This window comes from Camelus bactrianus, chromosome 12 (assembly GCF_048773025.1).
Source record: "Camelus bactrianus isolate YW-2024 breed Bactrian camel chromosome 12, ASM4877302v1, whole genome shotgun sequence".
NCBI classification, from domain to species: Eukaryota; Metazoa; Chordata; class Mammalia; order Artiodactyla; family Camelidae; genus Camelus; species Camelus bactrianus.
The window spans coordinates 13,524,286-13,547,884 of NC_133550.1; the positions used below are offsets into that span (position 1 = coordinate 13,524,286).

Genomic DNA, 23,599 nt, shown 5'->3' on the forward strand with positions numbered 1-23,599 from the left:
CCCCAATTATTTTCTTTTACTGTGCCATTCCCTGAGTACTCAGAGCAACACCCTGCACCCTCACCAGAATGGGCAGCCTGAGATATTAAAGGGCTATATTTCAAGCAGTCTGAATTTAATAGTTTCCAGATTGGGGGATTTCCGAGAAAGGGGGCGCCGGGCTGAGGCATACCCGGCAGCTTAAGTCTGCTTCTGATTAGCAGATGAAAACTGCCGGTTCTGGGGAAGGCGCTCTGGGGTGCTGTGCAGCTGACCAGCCCCATCGGGCGGTTACATACATATCCCCACATCCCTGCGCCAGGGGTCCCACAGCCACCAGGGAACACTTCACTCCTGGCTAATCCCTGACCAGCTTCCTTGGGTCCTATCTGCACCATCCCCCCAGAAATACTGCCACTCAGCCTAACCCTGTCACCCCTAGATCAACATTCAAATTAAACACCAGAGAGACAGAGAGATGGAGATTGACTAGAAAAGAGAGAACTAGGAGATGGGGAAGAGAGAGGAGCTGAGAACACATTGAGAAGTAGAAACAATCTAATTCTGATTGCATTGGTTTTCTCCTCCCTCCCTCCTATCCTTCCTTCCTTCCTCCCTTCCCCTTCCCTCCCTTCCTTCTTTCTTTTCTTCCTTTCTTCTTCCCTTCCCCTTCCCTCCCATTCTTTCTCCCTTCCTTCCTCTTCCCTTCCTTCCTTCCCCCTCCCTTCCTTCTTTCCTGCCTTCCTTCCTTCCTTTTTTTGGTGCCCTCTCTACTTTCTCTCTCCCTCTCTGCATCCTACTTCTTCTAGTCTCAATGCAATCCCCAGTGCCTGTCCCACTCCCTGAGGCCTGCTCGGTCCTCCTCACTGTTCACCCTCCCTAGTACCCTCCCCTCCAGCCATCCCTCGAAGCACCAGCACCATGCAGACAAGCAAGAATCCAACCTGGGCCCTCACCCAGCACCCAACTTTCAACTTCACCTATCTCTTCCCTCTGATCTCATGTACTCATAAATTACTACAATTAATTACAGCCAGGGAAAACCATTCCTGCCGTGCCCTCATCCCTCAGGGACTCCATGGAGCTACCAGGAGACTCACGGGCAGCCAGCCTAGGCAGGCATAAGCTGGACCTGGGCCTCAGCAGCCTCCACTGCACTCTGGGAGCCCTCAGCTCCATCACACCCTGTCTGGAGAGAAGCAGAGGGCACTTGCCCTTCCGAAGTACAGGGAGCCCCTTCCCTGGCTCGGCCTCCCCCAAAGGACCTGAACACTTGCCTCCTCCACAACAGCAGCCTGGGAGCCACAGGGAGGAGAAATAATGAGAACTGGATGCGGTTGGGTTTCTTGTTTTTTAAGTGACTTCGATATATTAACACAGAGCTGTTCTACCATAACAAACAGAAGCACGTTACAGGACGGACTCTAAGGATGAGAGGAAACATTGCTATGTACACGCTCGAGGCGCCGGCCTGCGCCGCCGCCGGACCCAGCCTGCGGCACGGTCCCCGACCCTCGCCCCTCAGCTCCTGGGCTGGGAAGCATTCTTGTGTGTGTGTGTGTGTGTCTTTTTTTTTTTTCTGTACAAAATCTGCACACAGAGCACCCCAGGCCTGAGGACTGATGGCCTGGACCAAATACGATACAGGAAAAAAAAAATAGAAATATAGCGATTCAAGTACTGGCTTCTCTGAAGAAAGGAGAAAAAAAATCACATTTGTGTCTGTCATTTATTTCAGTTGCGCTGGGAGAAGAGAAAGCGGTTTCTCTCCCCGCCTCCTCCTCCTCGCTGGGTAGAACTAACTCTAAAACACCAATTTCTCAACACTGAACCCTCCCAAATTGCAAGAGTTTTCCTTTTCCCCTTCCTTTTTTTTTTTTCTTTTTAAGCTGATTGGCTTTTCTCTATCTTGTTCTTTCCTTTTCTTTTTCGTGCTGTCTCCCGCTTGGGTTGGGGTATTTTTGTGGGGTTTTTTTTGTTTTTCCCTTGGCTGTGCCGAGGCAGCAGGCTGGGGCAGGGTTTAGGATTGCTCCTTGTCGGTTTTTTCTTTATTCATCTTTTTCATCTTCATCCTCCGGTTCTGAAACCAGATTTTGACCTGCCGCTCAGTGAGATTGAGAACCCGGGCCACCTCGTACCGACGGTCCCTGGTTAAATACATATTGAAGAGAAACTCCTTCTCCAGTTCCAGCGTCTGGTACTTGGTGTAGGGGCAGCGCTTCTTTCTCGTGGAGCGGGCGTGGATCCAGTTGGCCACGGGGTTGCCTGGAGGGCCAAACACAGGCAGGGGTCAGTGGAGCCCCTTTCCAGCCCAGGACCCTTGCCACCCCACCCCCAGGCTCAGCCAGGCTCCCCAAACCCAATAATTGAACCTGAATTTGGACACGTTTTGCTTTAGGAATTCCCCCCTTACTCCTTTTGCATCCTCCCCCCTTCCGATCTCCCCCCCTCCTCTGTTTCCAGCACCTAAAACTATAGGAAATCGAAGCTATCAAAGCCTCTACAGTCTGGTCCTCAGCTTCAAGAGTAGTAATTCGAGAATATCCTCATAAAAAGTCCAAATTCCCAACCGTTTCATAGGCCCATAAACGCTTCTCTCTCTTGTTTTTTATTTTTATAGCGAGGTCTCTCTCCTCCCCACTTCCCTCCTCCCCTGCCCCCTCCCATCCTCCCAGCCCACGACCAAGTCCTGAAATTTCAGCAGTTCTGCTTCCTGACCCTGAGAGTCTCCAAGCCCCTCATTACCCTCTCCAGCGCCCTTCTCCCTCTCTCGGAGTTCAACCCTGCTGAGGCGAATTCACAGGGTGATGCTGGGATGGCAAAAGCCTTTCTCTTCTCCCCAGGGAGCTGCTGGCCTTGGGGACAGACTCCCCTATATCTTAGCTCCCCTGTTTGGCTTCCAGTGCCCCTCTCCTGCCAGCCCCAGGACAGGCTCTGCAGGAGCCAAGCCTCCAATTTCAGGTTTATGGGAGTAGCTGAGGGCAAGAAGGGAAGCCTTCAGAGGGGTATAATTAGGCCCTGGCCCCTTATGGGGCTGGAGGAAAGGATTTCCTGCAGCCCCCTCCTGGGACTCCCCCAGACACTTCCTCACACCCAGGGGCTGCACCCCCTCCCCTGCTGTTTCCCCTTCTTCCCTCTTTCTCTGGCCTTGCAGCTCTCACCTGTCCCCCCACCTACTCCTGCCTTTCTTTGCAGAAAGGCTCCTGTTTCCTTGATTGGGGTGTGTGTATGTGTATAATTCTCTAATCTGGGGAGATGCCTCTCCCCACTTCTCACCTCTGACCCCCATTCCTAACCCTCTCTTATGCAGACCCTCAGAAGAGGACTCTCAAGTTTAAGGAGACTGGGACCCCACTTATCTCCCTCAACTCTGAAAGTCCTGATCTCTCCAAGTTCCCAGGCTGTGAAAGACCCCAAACCCCTCACCAAGTGCTCCTGGGGGAGAAGCCCATGGACCTTCTGCTTTATGAATCTCTAGTGGGATGACGACCCCCATGCTGTCTAGGAGCTAGGGGTAGCTTTTCTCCCTGGGGTTATTTCCTCTCTGCCCCCAGTGTCCTCCTCATCTCTCCTCCATCCCACCTCAAACCATAAAATGAACCTCGCCCCTACCCCATCCCCTAGCCCTGTCTGCATTTCTTCGAAAGAAGCGACTGAGCCAAAAAGCCTGGACTGGGGGCGTGGGGGCGGGGGCTCTCATCAAAGCCAGCTCCTGAGAGAGGAATCCCCCTCAGCCCTCTACCAACCTGGCTCCCTAGGCCCCCTTCTCAGACCTTCCTGCCCCTAAAAGCTCCCCAAGGTAATTCGCTTTTATTGAGTCCTCGCCCCCTCGCCCTCGCCCCTCTCCCGCGCTCCCTGCGCCGCTCCGAGGGGCTGTAATCCGGCTCCCCCCCGCCCGTCCTCCCCTCCCCTCCCGCGCGGGTTGTAAAGGAAAATTGCTCCCAACTTACTGGGGTCCAGGTCGGCCTTCTCCTCTTTGTGCTTGCTGCCGGCGAGGGCGTCCGCCTCGGGCGAGGGCAGGGTCTGCGGGGCGCGGTCGCGCAGCTCCCCGGGCGAGCCGTACATGTAGTCCGGGTAGCTGCGGCCGTCGCCCGGGCCGCAGTCGGCGCGGCGCCCGGGGTAGGCGTCCGGCTTGAGGGCGTAGTGACGGCCCCCGGCCGGGAAGCTGGGGAAGGAGACGGCGCCGGACAGCGGCTCGAGCCAAGTCCGCATGTAGCGCGCGTCGGCGCCGAGGTGGGGCTGGGGGCCGTACGGGTGGTAGACCACGGACGACTGCGAGGGCACGGGCGCCCACGACGTGCTGAACACGGCCGGCTTGGGCGCGAAGCTACAGGACGGAAAATCGCTACAGTCCGGCACCAAACCGCTGGGTCTGGCGGCCGCGGGGTGAGCCCCCGTGGCCGGAAACCTGGACGCTAGGAGGTCTTCATTGTCGTGAGAGATGAGCGAGTCCACGTAATAGTTACTGATGGGCCCCGTCGCCGACATCGTAACAGGGTTTTACATACATAAGATTATTGTATGAACTGTATATGTACTTTTTATCTGCTCACAGAACAATCAAGGCAGGTAATTATTTTTCCAGCCTTTTCCCCGCAGCTCATTGGCTCCCTGGCCCCCACGTGATCGTATTTACCCAAAAATACGGCGCGGATCAATGCGCAGGGGCTTTTTTTCCTGGCTTTTTTTTTTTTTTCCCTTCTCCCACCCCCTTCTTTCTGCTGATCCCCGCGACCTGCGTTTTCCTGGGGGTCCGTCACTCTGGACCCAAGGACCTGGCCACCCCCTCAGGACAACTCGCATCTCAGCAGAGAACCCCCTGGCCCATGTCCACCCATAAGCAGATGGCCTCCGCCCCCACCCCCAGGAGGATTTCTTAATGGGGTGAAAATGCCAGTCCCTGAAGCCAGGGTTCCCGGACCCCCGGGGCCGAGCTGGGCGCGGGAGACCCGCAGGGGCTGAGAGGCCGGCCGAGGTAGGTGGAGGAACTATTTCTTGACGTAATCCGTCTCTGTCGGCCCCTACGCTCCCGCAGTCTCTGCGCGAGCCGAGATCAGAGATTGTCAGTTCGGAACGTGGCTTTTAAAAATGCGTTTTTAAATAGTGTGTACGTATGTATTTCTTTCAGGAGCAGCAGCAGCGAGGGAGGGAGAGTGGGAGGGGACTGCGGAAGCTGGGGTGGAGGGAGGGAAGCAGGGAAAGGGGAGCGTCCTTCTGCCACTGGCCAATTCAGCCCCCCAAATCTAGGGTAGGGAAAGATTGGGGAAGGTGGTCCACGGGTGGGAGGGGTAGGACCTCGGGACCTGTACACCTTTGTTACTAGAAGTCCTCTCTTTGCTTTGGCACAGATATGCAAACGCCTTCATTTTAAATTTATTGTCTGTATCTATTTATCTTTCTTTGCCAGCCTGAAGAAGTGGAGGAGAGGTCTACACAACTTCAGTGGGGTGACCCCATCCCTGCTGCTTGTTCACCCTCCTTTGCCCTCAACTGCATCTCTGAGACATCCTGCCCCCCGTCCCCCCAAAAAGAAGTCACTACAGGGCTCTGTCTGCAGAGAGCCAGGGTGAGAGCGGGCAAGGCAAGAGAGCGACCTCAGTCGTGGGCAAGTAGCTTGTTTTTACGTCCTTCAATAAAAATTTTATGAGGATCATTTGATTGTTCATAAATGTGTCTTTCATTAAATAAAATTGTAGGCTGTTTTTGGAACGAGAAAAAAGCTACAGAGGAATGGGGGAAAGCAATTTCTTGGGAGTCAGAAGCAGGAATTCTGGAAGGGGCAGTGTGATTGTAGGGAAGATCACACAACTTGGAGTCCTCCCCCCAGTAAGTTGGTTGCTACCCTCCTCCTCAAATTGGGGGTTCGTTGCCCAGCCCTCTGCTTTCCCTCAGACTGTCTCATGGTGGTTTAGTCAAGGTGGGCTTTAGGCAAACAGGAAATTCTCAGTGTGTGTGCAAGAGAGGGGGCAGGGAAGTTGGCTGGGGGTGGAGGAGAAGGGCAGGTGATGTCCCCAGAGACAGATGCACCCTAGGCATGGCAGAGTGAGTTTGAAGGAGGGGTGCAATTCCACGGTCAGCAGGAAGGAGTTCAGTTTGCACTAGGGGAGACAGGCAGGAGCTGAGGCTAAGACACAGGCTCTGAGGCAGCAGGGAAGGACAAGGCTTCCCAGACCTGAGACGCCTGCCCTTCTTTCCCACTCCTGTCCCTAGGAGGGGACCAAACGCCAGGAGTGGGGGTGGAGGCTGCTTTTTTCCTGCATCTCTGTCGACCTGATTCCTCTGGGGAAGAGAAGGGCTAGAGAGAGAGGTGTCCCAGAGAGTGTAGTTTGTGTGTTTGGGGAGGGAGGAAAGTTGAGGGGGGGGAGGGTAGATCTGCAGCCCCGAAGCACTGACCCCAGCCTGCCAGGCCCCCTCCCCAGTCCCTGCTCCTCCCCTTCTCCGGTTCTTTCCTTTTCGGTCAAGCGGGGCTGGGATTTCGACGCATGGGGGGGATGTGAGAAGTGCCCGGCTGGGAAGAGGCGACCCAGGGCCTCAGCCTCTTCACCCTCGGCGGCTCTGTCTTCCCCTCCCCCGGATTGGACTGGTCTGGGAAATCCAAATTACAGCAAGAGACAGAATATCTCTTTGGCCTTGATGGAGTTGGGTTAGCTGTCAATCAAAAATTCTCCCTCACTAGTTCAAGGAAAAGACAGGAGGTTCCTGTCCCCCTGCGGAGGCTTCCTCCAAATCCCCAACGCCGTCAGCACCTCCCCCAGCCCAGGCGGAGCCGGGGACCCTGCCTGGCTCTTAGGTGGCTGCTGGCAGCGCTGAGCAAAGATGTGTAGCCTTCAGAGGGCCCGGGGCCAGACTGCGACCAAGAGGATATCAAGGGACAGAGGCTGAGAGAGACTGAGCCTGAGACAGCCTGAGACAGCACGACTGAAGCACGGCTCCAGGCCCATAGAGAGGAAGGAAGGAAGGAAAGAAGGAAGGAAAGAAGAAAACGAAGGATGAGGATGAAAGAAAGCGAGAGGGGAGAATTCCAGAAAAGAATGGAGGCAAGATGAAAAGCGAGAGGAGAGCAGGGAAAGGAAGGCATGCGGAGAGCTAGCTGGAGGAAGGGCGGCGACAGGCAGGCAGGACAGGGCAGGGCGCGGGCTGGCGGAGCAGCCGTGGCATTGTGCAGCCCGCTGGCCGGCCGGGCCTTTGCGGCGGGACCGGCTCCGGGCGCAGCGGCCACTTCTGTCCGGACACAAAGGAGGAAGAGGCCTCCTCTCTTGCCCCTCCCGGGCGACCTGCTGGGGTGGGTACAACAGGCCTCTGGGATATGGAACCCTATCTTGGTCCAGGCAGCTGCCCAGGCGGCTGGGGGCCGAGCCACGCTCTCATCAAGGAGCAAAGAAGACATGTGGAAGGAGAAGGTTTCACGCCCGCTCCTCCTTTGCATCTTCTCCAGGCAACAGGGCCCATCTGCCCCAATCTCAGTCTTCCTAGAAGAAAGTCGCCCCAAAGCCCCTCTCCTATGGGCCTCTACTATTGGGGAGGCCCCCACCAGACATAATGGTTATAAACAGATGCCCCTTTCTCTCCTACCCCCTTTTGCCACTGCCTTCTTTGCAGCACTGGAGCGGCCTGCCCACCCTGCCTGCCCACCCAGCAGAGACAGCAGCAGTGGGGCAGCTGGGATCACCAGGCCCACGCTCTCCGCTGCCGTCAAATTCCCTGTGAAACCGAGGGGAGACTGTCACCTTCCTTTCAGAGCGTGAACTCAGACCTTCCCCACTCAGACACAGACACAGCTGTGGATCAGGAAGCAGGCCTCGCCCACAGCCCCCTCCCAACCAATGCCCCATTTTGCCTAGGCCTTGCTGAGAGAGGCGGCCAGGAGGAGGGGGGCTGGAAGCGGCTGGCAGCCCCTGACTTCACCAGGCTGAGGTCTCTCGGTTCCACAACTGCCTGTGGGTTGTATCCCCATTCTCTGCATTTGGAGGTGGGGTGGAAGGTCAGGGCTCTAAGGCAGGCCTTCAAGCTCCCCCCAGTCCAGGCCTGTAGGTGTGGGGGTGTGACGGATGTGGGGACACCAAGAAGGAGTGGTTTGTCTTCCCAGATTGTTACTCCTGCTGAATCTCCCACCAGTTACCCAGACTCCCTCTCACCCCCACCACTCCCTTCAATTTGCCTCAGCACCAATGGGGCAACCCAAGGGACCAGAGGCCACTGGGGGTCCCTGTTTGGGATGGGGAAATCCCAGCTTTAGTTAGCAGTTCTGCATTCACTCTGGTGCTCAGAGCGCTCCTCTGACCCCAAAAGACTGCACTGGGCCCAGGAGAGCCCCTCAAGTGGGAGGGGCCCCCTTACTGCATCACTTCAGACCTGTGCAGCTGAGAGCAAGCTAGTACCACCATGGGAAGGACAGACAGACAGAAAGACAGACAGGTTAGAGTCATCCCCTCCCCTTGCCCTGCACCTCCCTTTTAGTGATTTAAATTCCCTCCGGTTCAATCCACACCGTCAAGTTCGGTTTAAATTTAAAACAGGCTTTTCCCGGTGCCCCAGCGGGCCATCCCTGCCGCCCCGCCACAGGCAGGGCGCCCGCTCCAGGCTCGTCAGCACCGCCCGCGCGGAGGAGGCCTCGCGTGCTCCATTTGCTTTCATTTTCCTTCTCCCCCTGAACTGGGCTCAGTTCACCTCTCCGCTGCCCTCTCCTCCCCGCCCCCTCTTTGGTTCCCCTCGACTTTCCCCCCTTTTCTCTCCTGATCCCTCTTTGTTGGGAAAAACACACCCACACACAACTCCTCTTAGCTCAGGCCTGCGCTGGAAGCAGAAACTGAATTCTCCTGGCCTGCCGCGAGGAGACCCGCGTCCTGCCCCCACCCCAGGTGGGTATCCCGGATCCCTACACACCAGGAGTCCAGCCCCTAAGCCCAGCGGGAGTGAAACCTCTAGGGCCTGTGAACGTGGCCCTCTCAACGCCACGGCCTGCATTCCCGCCGGCCCCCTGCCCTGCCGCCCCGCAGCAAACGGGGCTATTTCCGGCTCCCCCAACCCCGTCTGGTTTCCCAGCCTGGGGAGTAGCTGGAGGGGGAGCAGCCCCTAGAGCCAGGGGTGCCCTCTGCCTGGAGTCCCCGAAGCCCTGGGCGCCTGGTTACCTGATCTTTGTGTGATGTGTGTGTCGCAAGGAAATTTGCAGTGACTTTGGAGCCCAGACTGAGGAAGCCGAGGTGGCGAAAGGAGAGACAATACGGGTCCGAAGTACAATTAAGGGGCCCGAGCCGCTAGTCTCTCCCCCGCCCTCCCTGCCAGACTGGGAGCTGTCTGGCCTCAAACCTCAGGGCAACCCGAGAACCTAGAGCCGGAAACTCAACCCATGGCGGAGGGAACCAGAGGATCCGGCATCCAGAAAGCAGGAGGGATGTTCCCTTCCAACTGGGGGGGCGCAGCAACTAGCCCCGCTGAGTTGCAGAGAATCCAATGAATGAAAGTGCACATTCCGACGAATTTTCCCGATTTTTTCAACCTTTGGAAGGACAGCATAGGGTTTGGGCTGTCTCAGATGAACAGACAGACAGACAGGCAAATCGCGTCTCCGGAGGCAGACAGACTCACAACATGAGTGTGAGCCTTAAATCAAATACAGGTTCAACATTCCCCGAGGCCTCTCTGCCAGGCCGGCGGGCGCCGATTTCCCTACCTTCTCTCCCTTCCAGGGCGTTGGGCAGAGGCCCGGAAGACTCGGTCCCTCTGGCTTGGTCCAATCCCGCCTCGGGAAGCGCCTTCGTTACCTGCTCCTCGGCTCCCCATGGCCACAGATGCAGGGCAGCCGCCTCCGCCGGGGGAGGGAAGCCCTGGCCACCGCAGCCGCGGCTGCCCGCCCTCCTTCCCTCCCTCCCTCTTCCTCGCCCTCCCTCCCTCTCTCCCTCCCTCGCGCGCTACCGCTCGCCGGGCCCTCCCGCGGGCAACCTGTTCTGGACCAAATCCAGGTATCTCCGAAAGAGAGAAAAAAGAAAGGACCTCTTATGTGGAAAAGAAAGACCCTCGACTGCATTTATTTTTCATGCTCTGACCATTGGTCGGCCTCGGTTCAGACGTCCCGGCCCCGGCCCTGCAGCTGCAGAGGTGTGCCGGGCCTGCCGCCTCGCCCACGCTGGCCGCCGCGCCCCGCGCACTGCGCGCTCCACACTCTGGGTCGCCGCCCCTCGGCAGCCCAAACACCAAACAGACCTCAAGGTCCTTCCTACAGACTCAACATCCGGTTGCTTGCCTCGCCGCTGGCCTCTGCCCGGAGCCCGCTCTGCTCAGTCTGAGGCCAAAGTCCACACACAATCCACCTTGTCCGTGCTCTCTCACCCGGCCGGACACCCCTCCTGGCCAAGGAGCGCGCTGGCCACCCTCGGGCCACAGTCCTACTTCGGGCGGGCTGCAAACCTCCCATGCACGGGACCCACACAAAGCCCACTGTCCTGAAGCTCCCACCCGCCGCCCCCTGTCCCCGGCCGGCCCCGCTGCCCTTCACCTGTTCCGGAGAAGGGCGGCATCTCCCAGCGAGCTGAGGCCAGGCGGTGGGCCCTGGTGGAGGGTGCTGGGGAGCCGAGGTCCCAAGGAGGCCACAGAGGATCTGCCGGCTAAGCCCAAGCCCCCGCAGCCAACGAGAGATCTCAGAGACCAAGGCTCTCCTTGGCAAGCTCTTGCCTTTTCCTCCTTCTCCCGCAAGTCTTAAACACTCACACGCCGAGAGTTCAGCTCTATAAATCCTGCTCCTCTTTCCCATATCATAATTAAAAAAAACCAGTAGGGGAGGTTTTAACTTTTATTGCGATTTCTGGAGTTGGGCTGCGGAGCATATATTAAGTTTACGCTTATGCGCTCTCGGCGGGGAGGGTCCTTTAAGAAATAAAAATCCATCTTAATATCCGCAGACGAGAGAGATAATTTTTTCCCTCCTCTTCACGCTGTTTCTTTTGAAGACTCCCTTCCAGCGAAGCGAATAAATAATCACCATCGCCTTAGCCATGATCCATGGCCCCAGGGCCCCAGGGTGGACTCTGGCCACCAGACTGGCCCTCACCTTGGCCCTGTGAGAACACACCCCATTCCTCAGGATGTAGGGGGGACACCCAGACCCATGGCTCTGTGGCCACCCCCCTCAAAAGCCCACCAGCTCTGAAAGGGAAATTGGGGCAGAGAGACCCAAAGCTCAGAAGTTGTTCATTGGTGAATTTCGGCCCATCAGGGACGCTGTCTCCAAGCCAGGCACTCCAGAGCACCCCACCCCTGCCTAAGACTCCCTTCACTCCAGCTGGCCCCGGGCTTCTGACAGCCTGAAAACTCAGAGACTGCTAGGAGCTGCCAAACCAGGGAAGCCCCTGCCTGCCTCACACCAGCTGGCCTTCCTCTGAAAATCTCCCCATCTTCCTGGAAGCCACAGGGAGATTTGAGCACTTCCTTCCAAGGGAAAAGATTTTTTCCCCCTACAGAGGGCTGGGGGACAGACAGACAGACTGACAATTTCAGCTAGAGAGAAGGAAGGCTCTATTCCTATTCTCTTCCCTAGACTCCTTGGGGTCTCTTTGTACAAGAGAGAAAAAAAATATATGAGGATGCACAAAAATATATGCAGGGGGTCTGAGAGAGCCTGGAGGAGACAGAGATCTAGAAACAGAGACCTACACTCATTCAAGGTTACATATATCCCCCCAGCAGACAACTGCACGAATACAGAACTTCATGTATATATTTTGTTAGAGGGACAGGATTTTGTTCCCCTGTCTGAAAGTTTACAATGTTTTAATAATCATAATAATTCCAAAGTAAGAGAACCAAGAACCTGTCCTTCTCCTTTTGGCTTTCTCTTTCCCAGTCTCCCTGAGAACAGGGGTGGATCTCCCCATTTTTCCTGACCCTCCCCATTTTTCTCTGCAGAAAAGCCTCTTTGAAGAGCCTTCTCTCTAGCAACCAGGGCCAGAAGTGAGGAGCCAGAGGGAGAAAGGAGGGGAAGAATCTTTGCGAAGTTGCACATTGCTCAGAGTCCCCCTTAGCCCAGTAGCCTCCCCTCCTCCCCTTGGCATCAGCCAACAACCTCCCCAACAATATGGTAATGGTGGGTGCTGGCAGCCTCCGTTCACCCAGACACTTCGACACAGCGCAAAGACAAGCAGCTGCCTGACAGGCACAGACACAACAGACCAAGGCCTACGGGTAGCAGACAGCCAGAAAGAGACCAGAGCCAGATTCTTGCCCTGATGCTTCCCAGTAGGGTGGGGGGGGGGGTTCTACTTGGACTTGATGGCTTTCCTCTAACCTACTAACACCCTAAATATGCCCTTCTCCTGGGGATGGAGCTATGGAAGGGGAAGACTGAGCTAGTGCTCAGAGCTCCCCAACTCTTGGGACCCCAGGCACCCCACTTTTCTAAGGAGAAGCTCCAGCCCCAGCCAACGGGAGGCAGATTTTTTTCCCTTGGAGGTGGCAGGTGGGAGAAGCTAAGCCTTCCAGGGCCTCCCTTCTCTTTCTGTGCTCTTCCCTCTCCTGATCATCCTGCCCCACCCTGCTACCCAGCTGAGCTGGCCCTCCAGGCCACCTCTTACTCAAATTCCTGAATTTCCTTGGAATTGGTTAGACCTTCTTTGTCTGTCTCCATCAGCTGGGCCCAGGAAACAATAGCTGCAGGAAAAACTCCTCTCCCTCAATCACAGGGATTGGGACAGGCTGGGGAGTGGACAGTATAAAGCGGGGTTCTCCAGATTTGTCCTGCCGCCCCACTCACAGCTCGCCCTCCTCAGTCTGTACCCACTTTGCCCTATCTAGGAGGGGGCTGGGGGGCAGTCCCACTGGGGAGGGAAGGAGCAGGATAGGTGGGTTGGGGCCCTCGACGATAACCGACTGATGTAACTCAGGCAGTTTCTTGTTGCCGAGTTCAAAACTCAATCCCAACAACATGAAACTACCTAAGCCACAGATCAGCTGAGCGAGCAGGGCGGGAGATTCAGCTTTGCATCTATCTGGAGGAGAAGGGAAGGGGGTTGGGGAAGGAAGAAATTCAGCCCCGTCCCCCTTTCCGCCCCCACAATCTCCCTGAGGACTAGAGAGTAGACTTTGGGTGGCTGGATGGGTAGGGGGATCTAACTGCCTCATCAGCTTCTGGTCTAAGCAAATCGCTCAGGGAGACTGGTGAAATGGGACTTCCAGCCGCCAAACCCCCGCCCCGCCCCCAGCACCGCAGTGGAGCTATTCCCCTGCCTCTGGCCCTGGCCCTGGGGGGAAGCTGGAGTGTCCTTCCACTCTGGAGTTGGGTCCGCTGCCTTGCCCTTCTGGCTCTCCTGTGCTCTCCTCCTGGATTCCCTCTGAGCCTGTCCCTCTCTCAACTGGACTCTGGCTTCCCTTCAGCTATGTGTGGCCGAACCACTCCAGAGCCTCTTCCAATCAGGCCACTTGCCTGGCAAAGCCCCATGGCCAGGGAGAGTGGGGACTGAGAGGCTGGCTAAGGCTCACATCCAAACCAGCAGAAAGCAGAAAAACCTAAGCTTCAAGCTCCAACCCTCCCAAGCCCACCCTCACTCTGCTCCCCGCCAGCAGACGACCAGACACCTAGACCCATGTGTCGACCTCGAGGCGACCCTAAGTGCCCGAGTAGAGAAAGAAGCCAAAAACCACCAATTTACCCCTTTAACCACCGAACCCCACAGCAACGGGCCGGGGAGGGGGAGCTCATGGCCACTGCGAGCCGCCACAAGGCAAGCCTGGGCTCTCAGCAAGCCCGGATACCCGAAACACCTTCCTCCCTGCTCTGCCCGCTGCACGCCGGGCACCTGGGGACGCCGCTAGTCCCCACTCCGCCGCCAAGAGAAGAACAAGAAACCGCTTCTCTTACCTTGTCGCTGCCTCCTCCTCCTCCTGTCGCTGCCCGCGCTTCTGCTGCTGCTGTCGAGGGTGGGGGGGATGGCTGAGCTCCTCGTCCCCCTCCGGCGGTTAAGTTTATTCCTCTCCTTGGATAGGTGGGGGGCTCTTGGGGTTCCCCCCAGCAACGGTGGGGTGCGCCTGGCCCAGCACCCCAGGCAATCAGATCCGTCTGCTCCTCAAGATTGCAGTTTGCTCTCTGCCTCTTTCCCTCCTCCAGTCACCTTTAAATGCATCTTTTACTGCAGCACCACATTATATTTGCAGATCATAAAATCCACCTCTCGCGCGCACCAAGACCGTCCTGACATTACTGTTTTATGACCTTGACTTATTGTGGTCACCTGGATAATATTTAAATCAACGTTATGGTCTCTCACTTACATTAAACCCGCCAAGAGACGTTCTAGAAAGGCTCTAGGAGATGAGTCAAACACAAAACACACATCCACACACTCAGCCTCTTTGGGGGGAGGGTGTCGCTAAAAAACACTAAAAACAAAAAACCACCCATTTGAGGATTACGATTCTGGAAATTTATTAGGATTTTTTTTCTCCATTAAGGAAGCTACATGCAAAAGATACAACATACAGAATATCTTTAAATAACACAACTCCCAGACAGCGACAGGGCGATATTTGGGGGAGGGGCATTCTGTCTGCTTCACTATGTTCTATTTTTAATTTAAAAAAATTTTTTGTTCCTCTGGATGGAATTTCTGAGATGGCAGTGAATGGGGGATGTGGGGGTGCTGGGAGGATGGGAGAAAAGCAGAAAGCAGTACAAATACGAGACTTCAAGCAGATTCTCAGAGCGACTGGGAGGTAAAGACACGGAGAGGGTTTGGTGGAGGCGCTGGACGCTACGACAAACACAAACACTAGCCGAACTTTCCAAAACGTCTATTATTCTAAGGAGGAAATGCAGCAAGGAAGAAGCGATTCTGACTGTGCTCTGGGAGATTACAGACCTTCTCTGGTTGATTTTTTCCCTCTTTTTTTTACCCCTATAATCAGGTGGATTCGACCTTAACTTTGCCTGGAGAACAGGATGCTGTGTGTGAGTGCGTGGGTGAGTGAGGGGTTGACACACACACCAGCCACTCTCCCACCCTCATCTATGCGGGCACACCACACCCTACACCCCAGCACCCCATTTCTCATGCTGTAGGTGGATGCATCTTCGCAGCACGAACCATAGGTCCCTTGGAAGGAGAGTCTGAGGTCTTTGCCTTTTTTGCAGGCGTGTTGCATTTATACTCAGGGAGGAAAAAAAATATACCACCAGGCACAAAGGGAGGAGGGGCGGGGAAAGGAAGGAGGGGGGCAGAGAGGGGAAGGGGAGGGGAGCTCCGTGCGCTCAGGTGAAATTAAAATTGGAGGTCAGTTCCCGGATCCGATTCTCTCGGTTCATTTTCTTGAGTTTCATTCTGCGATTTTGAAACCAGATTTTGACTTGTCTGTCTGTAAGGTTAATGGTCTTGCTAATCTCCAGGCGGCGCTCTCGCGTCAAATACATATTGAACAGAAATTCTTTCTCCAATTCCAGCGTCTGGTGTTTAGTATAGGGGCACCTCTTCTTCCTTCCGCTCTTTGCTGTCAGCCAATTTCCTGTGGTGTTTTCTGCCTTTATCTCCTCTGTTAAAAATAACATTATTTACATAAGTATCCCTCGAAGAGGCAAACCCTCACAGCGCACAGTGGCCAGCTTGCTGTGGGGGCGGCTGAGGGAGTGCAGGGGAGCGTTCTCACCCCACAGGCCTGGCTGGTGGGGTCCTCTTGGGCTCAGGGCTCTTAGAATTTCTTTGGGGTCTAGACTTACAGGGGAGAAAGACAGAAGATGGTTGCCTCCAAGGCATCTATTGAATTTAAATCACCCCAATCCACCTTGACCGAGCAGGTTCTGAGTACTCCCGCTCTCCCTCAGCCTGCTGACCCTGGTGGGCGCTCTAAGCCTCACCAGGCCCTCCCTCCTGTTGGTTCCTTTCACTCTGGAAAAATCCAAAGAGAAGGAAAAGTGTTTTCCAGGCCTCAGGCCAGGGGGACAGAGGCCACCCCCCACTGCCCAGAGCAATTCCCAGAGAGCTTTGACCCCTTCCAACTCAGTGGAGGGATGTCGCCCCGGTCTCTGCGGCCAGAGTCCATGGCAGCCGTCTCTGCGCCAGACCTTCAGCCCTGGCTCCCACCTGGAAGTGCCACAGAGCCACTCTGCCCAACTTGGGTCTCCCGTTGCCAGTTCTACCGCTCCTGGCCATTGCTCCCAGGAGTAGCTGAGGCAGGGAGCTTATGCAGGCAGCAGAGGTCAGGGGCAACAGCTCTGGGCATGCTGAGGGGTCCTCAGACAACTGCCCTGGCCAGAGACCTAAGGTCAAGGGAGAGAGAGATCTTGAGGACATGCAGCCTCCTGAAACTCTCCTGCCTTGCCTAGGTAGCTACACCTGTGTGCATGTCCATGTGTATCTCTGCAGAAATATGCATTCCTACACGTATGTACATACACAGAGAGAGATGTTCACATGGATCTATTTATATAAGGAGATTCTATAAGTACAGTGTATGTTTCCCATTATCTTATTGACAGCTTCTCCCTCTGGCTCACATTGCTGCAATGGACCAGTCTTGCTCCTCTAGCAGCAGAGACCTTGGCCATCTTTTCTAGGGAAGAATCCATGGTCCAGAGACCCGAGAGGGACACCGAGTAAAGGACTCTGCTGATGGCTCTGTGCTCTGCCTCCCCTACTATGCCAAATGAAACCACCTGGTTCCTGGACCTTGTCTTGATGGAGAGTGGGGTGGGGGCCCTAGGGGAACCAGGAGGCTCCAGAAAAAAATGCAAATTTGAGGCTGTAGTTGAAAACACTCCTTAATGTCCTCAGTTCTGTTCCTGCCTCTGCACCTGCAGCCTCCTGCCAAATTGTTTAAAGGCTCTCCACTTCTAACTCTGTGCCATTTACTTTCTCATTGGGGTTGTTGGGTCTAGGGGAAAGGGGAGAAATTACAAATGGGGAAGTCTGGCCCAAAGCCTTGCTTCTGGCCTGGTGGAGACACCAAAATGGGGTGGGGGAGGCAAGAAGGGCACAGTCAGAGTACAGACTGAGAGGGATTAGTTGAGGTGGGAGGGTTTGGATTGTTATGGGGAGGGCAGGAGAGAAAGGGGAGCCTACCGGCATGGGGGCAGTTTGAGTTAGGAGGTGAGCTTGTTAAACTTGACTTTGCATTTGGTGGGGCTAGAATGCAGCTCTTCATACCCTGCATTTGCACCCCAAGCCAGCTCAGGGTATGGAGAGAGGGTATAAAATTAAACCCTCTGTGCTGCACACGTGGCACTGTGAAAGCTTCATGGAGGTGTGTGCCTCCCTCCCTCCACCCTCGTGAACTCACCCATGCCCATCTTTTGGAGGGTCTCCATGGGTGTATTTGCCCAGGCCATCTTTGATTTGCAGAGGAGACCCAAGAGGGTGAGGCTCTGCCCTTGCCCGCCAAAAGAGTGTGTGTGCATGTGTGAGTGGGCATATGTTAGTGTGTGTGAGTGTGACACCAGGTCGCCGCCAGGCACGCGTGTGCACCGCATCCATATACAAAACGCAACAAGACCCAGGCCGCCCCCAGTCTGCTCAGTTCTCACTATTTCATCTGCCTCTGCACCCAAAGAGCTCCTCACACACAGCCTCCAGTAGCCAGTGGAGCCATGGGGAGCTGGTTTACCCCCCACACTGCCAGTTGGGCCTTTACTGATGCTTTTTTTTTTTTCTCCAACTTTTCAAGTTAAGTCCCCTTAGCCTCCCTCCACTGCTCCCGTTTCCTCCACATTTTCTCCAGGTGGCAGAGAAAGATCCTGAAGGCCTCCAGTTTCTGCAGCAGAAATGAATCTTGAACCCTGAGCTTGAGCTCTGGCTAGGTTTTTCCCTCGCCAACCAAAATCACAATGAAATCCAACTAAAGCCACACTGCCTTTCAGGAGAAAACCATTTACCATGCACACAGAAATTTCCCAACCACTCATTTGTAAGCTGCTTTTGGAAACCAACAGGAAAAAAAATTTAATGTAATTAGAAAAAAAGGAAAACAAAAAAATTTAAAGGGGAGACAAAAAACTTAGAACATTCCAAATGCCCTGTTCCAACGCCATACACAAGCTAGGCGTCTGGAGGAGGGAGGGACGTGGCGGGCAGCCCTTCACCTCCACCTCTTCCGGCCCCAGCCTGGCTGCCGGAGGCCCCCGGCCGAGCCCAAAACCGCAGGAGCCCAAACCACACGACCAAATCAGATCCACAAACAACAAATCGCGCTTCACTGGAAACAATTTTCAACTGAGAAAACGCAGTAAAGGAAGTCCCCCTTCTCCCAAGCCTTCCCTAGTCCCTGGCCCAAGATCGCCATTTTAAGCGTTTTGCAAGCTTCTGACCTGAGCCGGGGGACATCAGCCCCCCGCACCCCTCCCAGGACACCAGTGCAGAGCAAGCAAACCAAAGCCAGCACGCGCCCGGGAGCGGTCACCCTCCCTGGGCAGCACAAGGCTCCTGCAGACTGCCCGCGCTGCGCACCACCCCTGTCTCGGCGCCCACGGCCGCTGTCGGCCCGGCACCTCCACTTCGCCTCCTACCTTCCCTAGCCAAATGACGCGCCACCAGCCTGGCTCTCAGCAGACACTAGTCGCAGCCGGGGTCGCATTTCCAGGGCCATCTAGGGCCTCCTCGGCCCAACCCTCTCCCTGCCCCCGCCCTGGCCACAGCCACGAAGACCAAGTGCCCGAACGTCCCAGCCGGGCCACGGCCCAGGCGGCCTTACCTTTCGCTTCGTTATCCGAGGTGTCTGGGCTGGAGTCGGCGGTTTTGGCCCGATCCTTTTCGCTTTCCAAGGGGCTGCCTTTGGGGCCCGCCAGGCTCTGCTCGGTCTTGATCTCATTGGGGCTGGGGGTCTGGCTGTCGGACTTGGGGGTCTCAGGGAAACTCACTTTGCTCCCGAGCTGGGGAGACTCCAGATGTTCGGCGCGCGGGTTGAGACTGGCCCGCTGCTCAAAAGGGGCTTCGAAATCGTTGGCCCCGGCACAGTGAGGCGGCTTGTCCAGCGCGGAATAGCTCGGGCTGGCGCGGTAGTAGCTGGGCACGGGCACCTCGTGCTCCCCGAGGCAGGACTCCTGCAGGGGGTGGGAGTAGAGAGCTGCCTCGGGGCCACTTTTCGCCCGCTTCTCTGCGCTGTACATGCAGCAGACATTCTCCTCCTTGACACTAGGTGGGTAGGAGCAGGAGGACAGTGGCCTGCCAACAGGTTGTTCCAAGCGGTAGGCGGCTTTGGGGTCGCCCCAGGAGTCCAGCTGCGAGAGGTAGGACGGGTAGGTGTTGAGGGCGAGGTTGGGGCTGCTGCCCTCGTCCCTCTTAGAGAGCGAGGGCGCGAGCCCGCAGCCCCTCATCACCCCGCAGTTGAAGTCACTCCCAGATTGCATATACATGCCTGCGCTCCGGCTATAGCGCTCTCCTCCGCCCGGCGCAGCCAAGGGCTCCGCGTACGAGTTCGGAGTTACATTGCGAGGGCATGTCATTTTCAGAGAGAGGGGTTTTTAAGGAGCAATACTACAGCGGAGGAGCTGACATCTTTTTTTTTCCCCATCCGGGAGGGGGGGCGGTTGGAGGGGCAGGAGGGAAAAGAAGGGGAGGGGGAGAAATATCAGCTCCATAATTATCCGCGCATTCGGTCCTCACCATGTGACGGCTAGACCAATGGGATTTGAAAATGGCCTTGATGATTCAGACGGCCGTGACGTCAGCGGGGTCAAGTTGTCGGCAGGCGGAGCGCGCAGCGTGGAGTAACAGCGCCACCTAGCAGCCGCCTCGGGGTAGGGGCGCCGGAGCCCTTCCCCACGAACAAAGGAAGGGCCCCCGGGGCGACAGGGGCAAGAGGCGGGTGAAGGGGGGTGGGGGGGGTTCTAGGGAGAATGGGGTTTGTTTACCCGGGAACTAGCCTGTAACTCCTGGGGAGAGGAGGGCGGAGAGGGGGGAAGTGCGGGAGAGAGTGAGAGAGCGAGGCAACTCGGGGCTCAAAACAGTCAAATTCAAATTAAAAGGTCAAGACACGATTCAGGTACTTCTTCCCCTCTCCTCACCTCCCCTTTTCCTTGCTTTGGCCCCCGCCCCCCGCTTCTTCCCCTGGGATGGGAGTGGGGTGAGGAGTGGGGGAGGGCTCCAGCGGGCAGGGAAAGGGAGAGAAAAAGTTAAGGAATCCCAAACAGAACTAAAGTTTCTGTTCTCCTGCGTCTTCCTTCGTCGGGCTTGGCCCTTGGGGCTGGGAGCTCAGCTCGGGACCGCCCGTCATGGAAGCTGGTTGAATTGCAAGTTCCCTGTGTGGACTGACCGGGAATCTCCAGTGTCTGGGGCGGGCCAGGGAGGGGGTCAAGATGACTTCAGGGCTGCTTGGGAGAGGGAGGTTCCGAGAGGACTTAGGGGTCTCGGGAGGAGGAAGACGGCAATCAAAGGCACCGGCTCCCCGACCGGAGATTGCGGCCTGGGCCTGGCTGGATGGGCGGCTCCTGGGTTATCAACCCTGGGGCAGGAAGGCTTTGGCCTTGGAGTCGGTTCGGCTGCTTTGCTCCAGGCCCTTGTGGCCCTCGCTTTCCAGTTGACCTTGCCCCCGCGAAAACAGGGAATACTCCCAGAGAGAAAGAGGGAAACCTCGGGTCCTCTGGCAGTTTGGGGGAGTCACGTATCAACCGGGAAACCAGGACAACAGACGCAACAAAATCCCACCCGGAGCAAGGTCCTTTACAGAGCGAATGAGCTGGGGGCATTTTTGAGAGGAGAAGAGGGACCAGTCTATTTTCGTGGTTATTATTTTTTTAATAAAGGGAAGAGAGAACTAAGGGACAGGGTACGTTTCAAATAGTTCTTTCCGTTTCTTCATCGCCTTTCTCCCAAAGCGAACTAAACTCTCCACCCCTTCCTCAGGAAACGGAATCTGGAGAATAACTTGTCTTTCCGGTCGCCCCGCATTTTCCCCTGGACCGAGCCTTGGGTTTTGACTTTCCGAAGGGCCGGAGCCTGGCCAGGAAAGGACCCGAGCTCCGGTCGCCCTGGTGTGGAGTAAGGAGGCTGGATCGCTTCTAGGGAGGCCCAAGCCCGCGGCTGCTAGAAGGAGACTTCAGAAAGAAATCTGCCGAATTCTCTCATCCAGAGGGTGAGAGAGAAGGCGCAGGGGTACCTGAACCCCGGGAAAACTGGCAGAAAATGCGTAATATGTGACTTGCTGGCAGGGCCAGCCTGGGGAGATTTGAAATGGTTTTGTGTTTTCATTTGCAGGGGTTGCCGTGGGCTCGGCACAGGGGGTTGGGCCGGGCAAGGTTAGGCTGTTTAGGCCCCAGACGAGACTTGGGACAGCCTGGGCGGCAGTCAATCCAGGGAGCCATTTGTCCCACCGCCCACCCCGCGAGAAACTCGGAGACTTTATGGCCACTCTGTTTGTATTATCTGCATAAGTCTTTCCCCACCAGTTTGATCGAAACTGTTCGCTTTTACGAGGACCCAACGAAAATTCCCCATCATATTTATCAGCCGGGGATAAAAATTTAGTATGGGAACTGATATTTCCTCATTTATGGGGCGATGAAATTAAAGACCAAAGCAATTGAGAATTATATGGCTTTGGGGGGTTCCCTCCCCTCTCTTTCACATCTCCTTTATTTTCCTGCCTAGTGTGCCTGTCCCTGGAGTTTGGCATCCCAGTCCTCTGCCCTTGCCCTGCATTTTGGGGTCTGCTGGGCCCTCTCCCCGACACCCAGGTGCTGCTTGGTCACCTCAGCTTTCCCTGGTCTTTCTCTTGGTGTTGGTAGCTGGGGGCCGGACAACAATCCCTGAGCCTCTGCCCAGGCCAGGCTGGGATCGGCTGGGGTTGGGGGCTGTGGAAGGTTTCGAAGAGTCTCTGAAGGTGAAGGGTCTGAGCCCAGCCCAACCCGGGAAGGGGTGAGGGAGGTGGCAAAGTGTAGGAGACAAACTCCAGATAGCCTCTCAAAAACATCAAGCCCCACAGCTTAACCTGAGGAACCAGCGGGAGAGAAGCAGTCACTCGGCCTGGCAACCTGTCTCCCCCTCCCAGCCGACCCCCGTCCCAGACTCACTCCTTACCTCAGCCCTGGAAGGGACTGGAGTTGCTTTCAGAATCCTTGCCATTATTAATGGAAATAATCCCCCCAGGAGGAAGGAGCCTCCTGCCTCCACTCCCATCTCCTCACAAGAACGAATAGCGTTTAAAGTTGAAATAATTAAAAGTATGATAAACACGGCCTATTAATGAAAAAAGAAATCAAATTCATCAGCCTAAGTGGGACCCCCGGTGGGACAAATGTTTGCCTCTAATTACGCAGGATAAACGCAAACCCGGAGCTGTTAAACAAGAACCCGAAGACGCAGACTTGAATAATTTGTTGGGTTTTTGCAGACTTGGGATTCTGCCCCAGCGGAAGCGAAAGGAAGACATGAGGGTGAGGATGGGGAGAGGGGAGCATTCATGCGGGTCCGGTGTGATACAGTACAGTGGGATGTGGGTCCCAGCCCTGCCCCCTTGGGCTCCGTCTTTCCGGAGGCCACAAGCAAAGGCTGCTTCCATCCTATTGTCCGGGCCTGGCGTTCAAAGGCACTCAGGCTGCCACGGCCGTCAGGCCTGCCGCCTCCGCTGCCAGGCACCCACTGGCTCTGCCCCATAGGGCTAAAATCCTCAGGCCTGCACCTCTAGGGAACTGGTTTGGGGTCCAGGAGGAGTCTGTGTGGCTAGTCACTCTGTTAAGCCATTTCCCCAACTTTCCGGGAGTGCCGAGTCTATGCCTGACTCCAGGGGCTCCCTCTTCTTGCCTCAACTTGAGGATGTGAGAATCCAGGGGCGTCAGGCCAGAGCAGGGCTCAGGCTGCACCTATATTTTGATGAATGCCCCAACTCCAAGAGCCCTGGCCCCTTGGACTCTTCTTCCCAGTACAGAGACCCTGGAAGAGCAGCAGGGATGGGGAACTGGGCCTCCTGCCACAGCCTGTAGGGCTGTGAGCAAGGGATAGGTGGAGGGTGCTCCTCACAGACTTTAAGATGGTCAGCGGGGTTCCAGAGGGGAGGCTGAGGACTGAGGGGCTAGGGGTCCCCACATGAAAACAGAAGAAGGAAAGCATCGTGCTCAACAAACAGAAAGGAACCTCGGCTGTTTTCCAGGCCCTAGCCCCTAAGGCACCCCAGAGACACCCTGATTTCTCCAAGAAAAATTAGTGGAGTTTCCCCACGATGTTAAGAAAGTCATCTAGGAAATTCCAAAGATGAGAAGAGAAAAGGAAGCATGTTGCTTTGGGGTAAAATAATAAAATAAAATAATTATAGCAGCGTGTTTGCTGAAATCTCTTCACGTGAAATGGAAAACCAAATTATACCGGTGGTGAAAACTGCAGGTTTTTCCTTCTTGTTTTGGAGGCCCAGAAAAATCAATCTCTTCTCAAAACTTGAAGGAAGGATTTGCTTTTTTTCTTCCCTAACACCGGGGCCCTGCCCCCTGCTTGACTGGGAGCAGAGAAATCCCAGGCAAAAGGCAGAATGCGCAGAAACTCCCCAAACAGATTTTCAAACAGGTACAAGAAGAAAGTGGAAGGCCGAGGACGCTTGGAGGGGCCTCTGGTCTACTCCGGATCTTGCCGCCACCCTGGCGGCAGCCGGGCCATCAGAGTCACTCTCACATCTGGACATTGTACACATTTGCCCCCAGATGCTATGGAGGTTACCGCCTAGACGC

At 55.8% G+C, this 23,599-nt stretch overlaps 4 protein-coding genes and 1 long non-coding RNA gene across 5 annotated transcripts in view; 2 read left to right on the forward strand and 3 right to left on the reverse strand.

Annotated features, from left to right (window-relative positions):
* HOXC4 (homeobox C4) overlaps positions 1-9,788 on the reverse strand; it is a 60,338-nt gene extending 50,550 nt beyond the window's left edge. The window contains exon 1 of the mRNA XM_074374733.1: positions 9,650-9,788. The gene's annotated coding sequence lies outside the window, so the exon portion shown is untranslated. The remainder of the gene's footprint in view (positions 1-9,649) is intronic.
* Positions 1,317-4,779, reverse strand: HOXC9 (homeobox C9). Its single transcript, XM_074374734.1, has 2 exons — positions 3,930-4,779; positions 1,317-2,244 (listed from the first exon to the last, which is right to left on the reverse strand). The coding sequence occupies exons 1-2, from the start codon at positions 4,465-4,467 to the stop codon at positions 2,000-2,002; spliced, it is 783 nt and encodes a 260-aa protein (XP_074230835.1). The 5' UTR covers positions 4,468-4,779; the 3' UTR covers positions 1,317-1,999.
* On the forward strand, positions 4,815-9,798 carry LOC105076301 (uncharacterized). The gene is made up of 3 exons (XR_835995.3): positions 4,815-4,954; positions 5,387-8,837; positions 9,666-9,798. It is a non-coding gene; the product is annotated as an uncharacterized LOC105076301 (long non-coding RNA).
* Positions 9,799-14,804: 5,006 nt separating this feature from the next.
* ATP5MC2 (ATP synthase membrane subunit c locus 2) overlaps positions 14,805-23,599 on the forward strand; it is a 284,046-nt gene continuing 275,251 nt past the window's right edge. The window contains exon 1 of the mRNA XM_074374736.1: positions 14,805-14,812. The gene's annotated coding sequence lies outside the window, so the exon portion shown is untranslated. The remainder of the gene's footprint in view (positions 14,813-23,599) is intronic.
* On the reverse strand, positions 14,819-19,554 carry HOXC10 (homeobox C10). The gene is made up of 2 exons (XM_010964407.3): positions 18,640-19,554; positions 14,819-15,489 (listed from the first exon to the last, which is right to left on the reverse strand). The coding sequence occupies exons 1-2, from the start codon at positions 19,388-19,390 to the stop codon at positions 15,212-15,214; spliced, it is 1,029 nt and encodes a 342-aa protein (XP_010962709.2). The 5' UTR covers positions 19,391-19,554; the 3' UTR covers positions 14,819-15,211.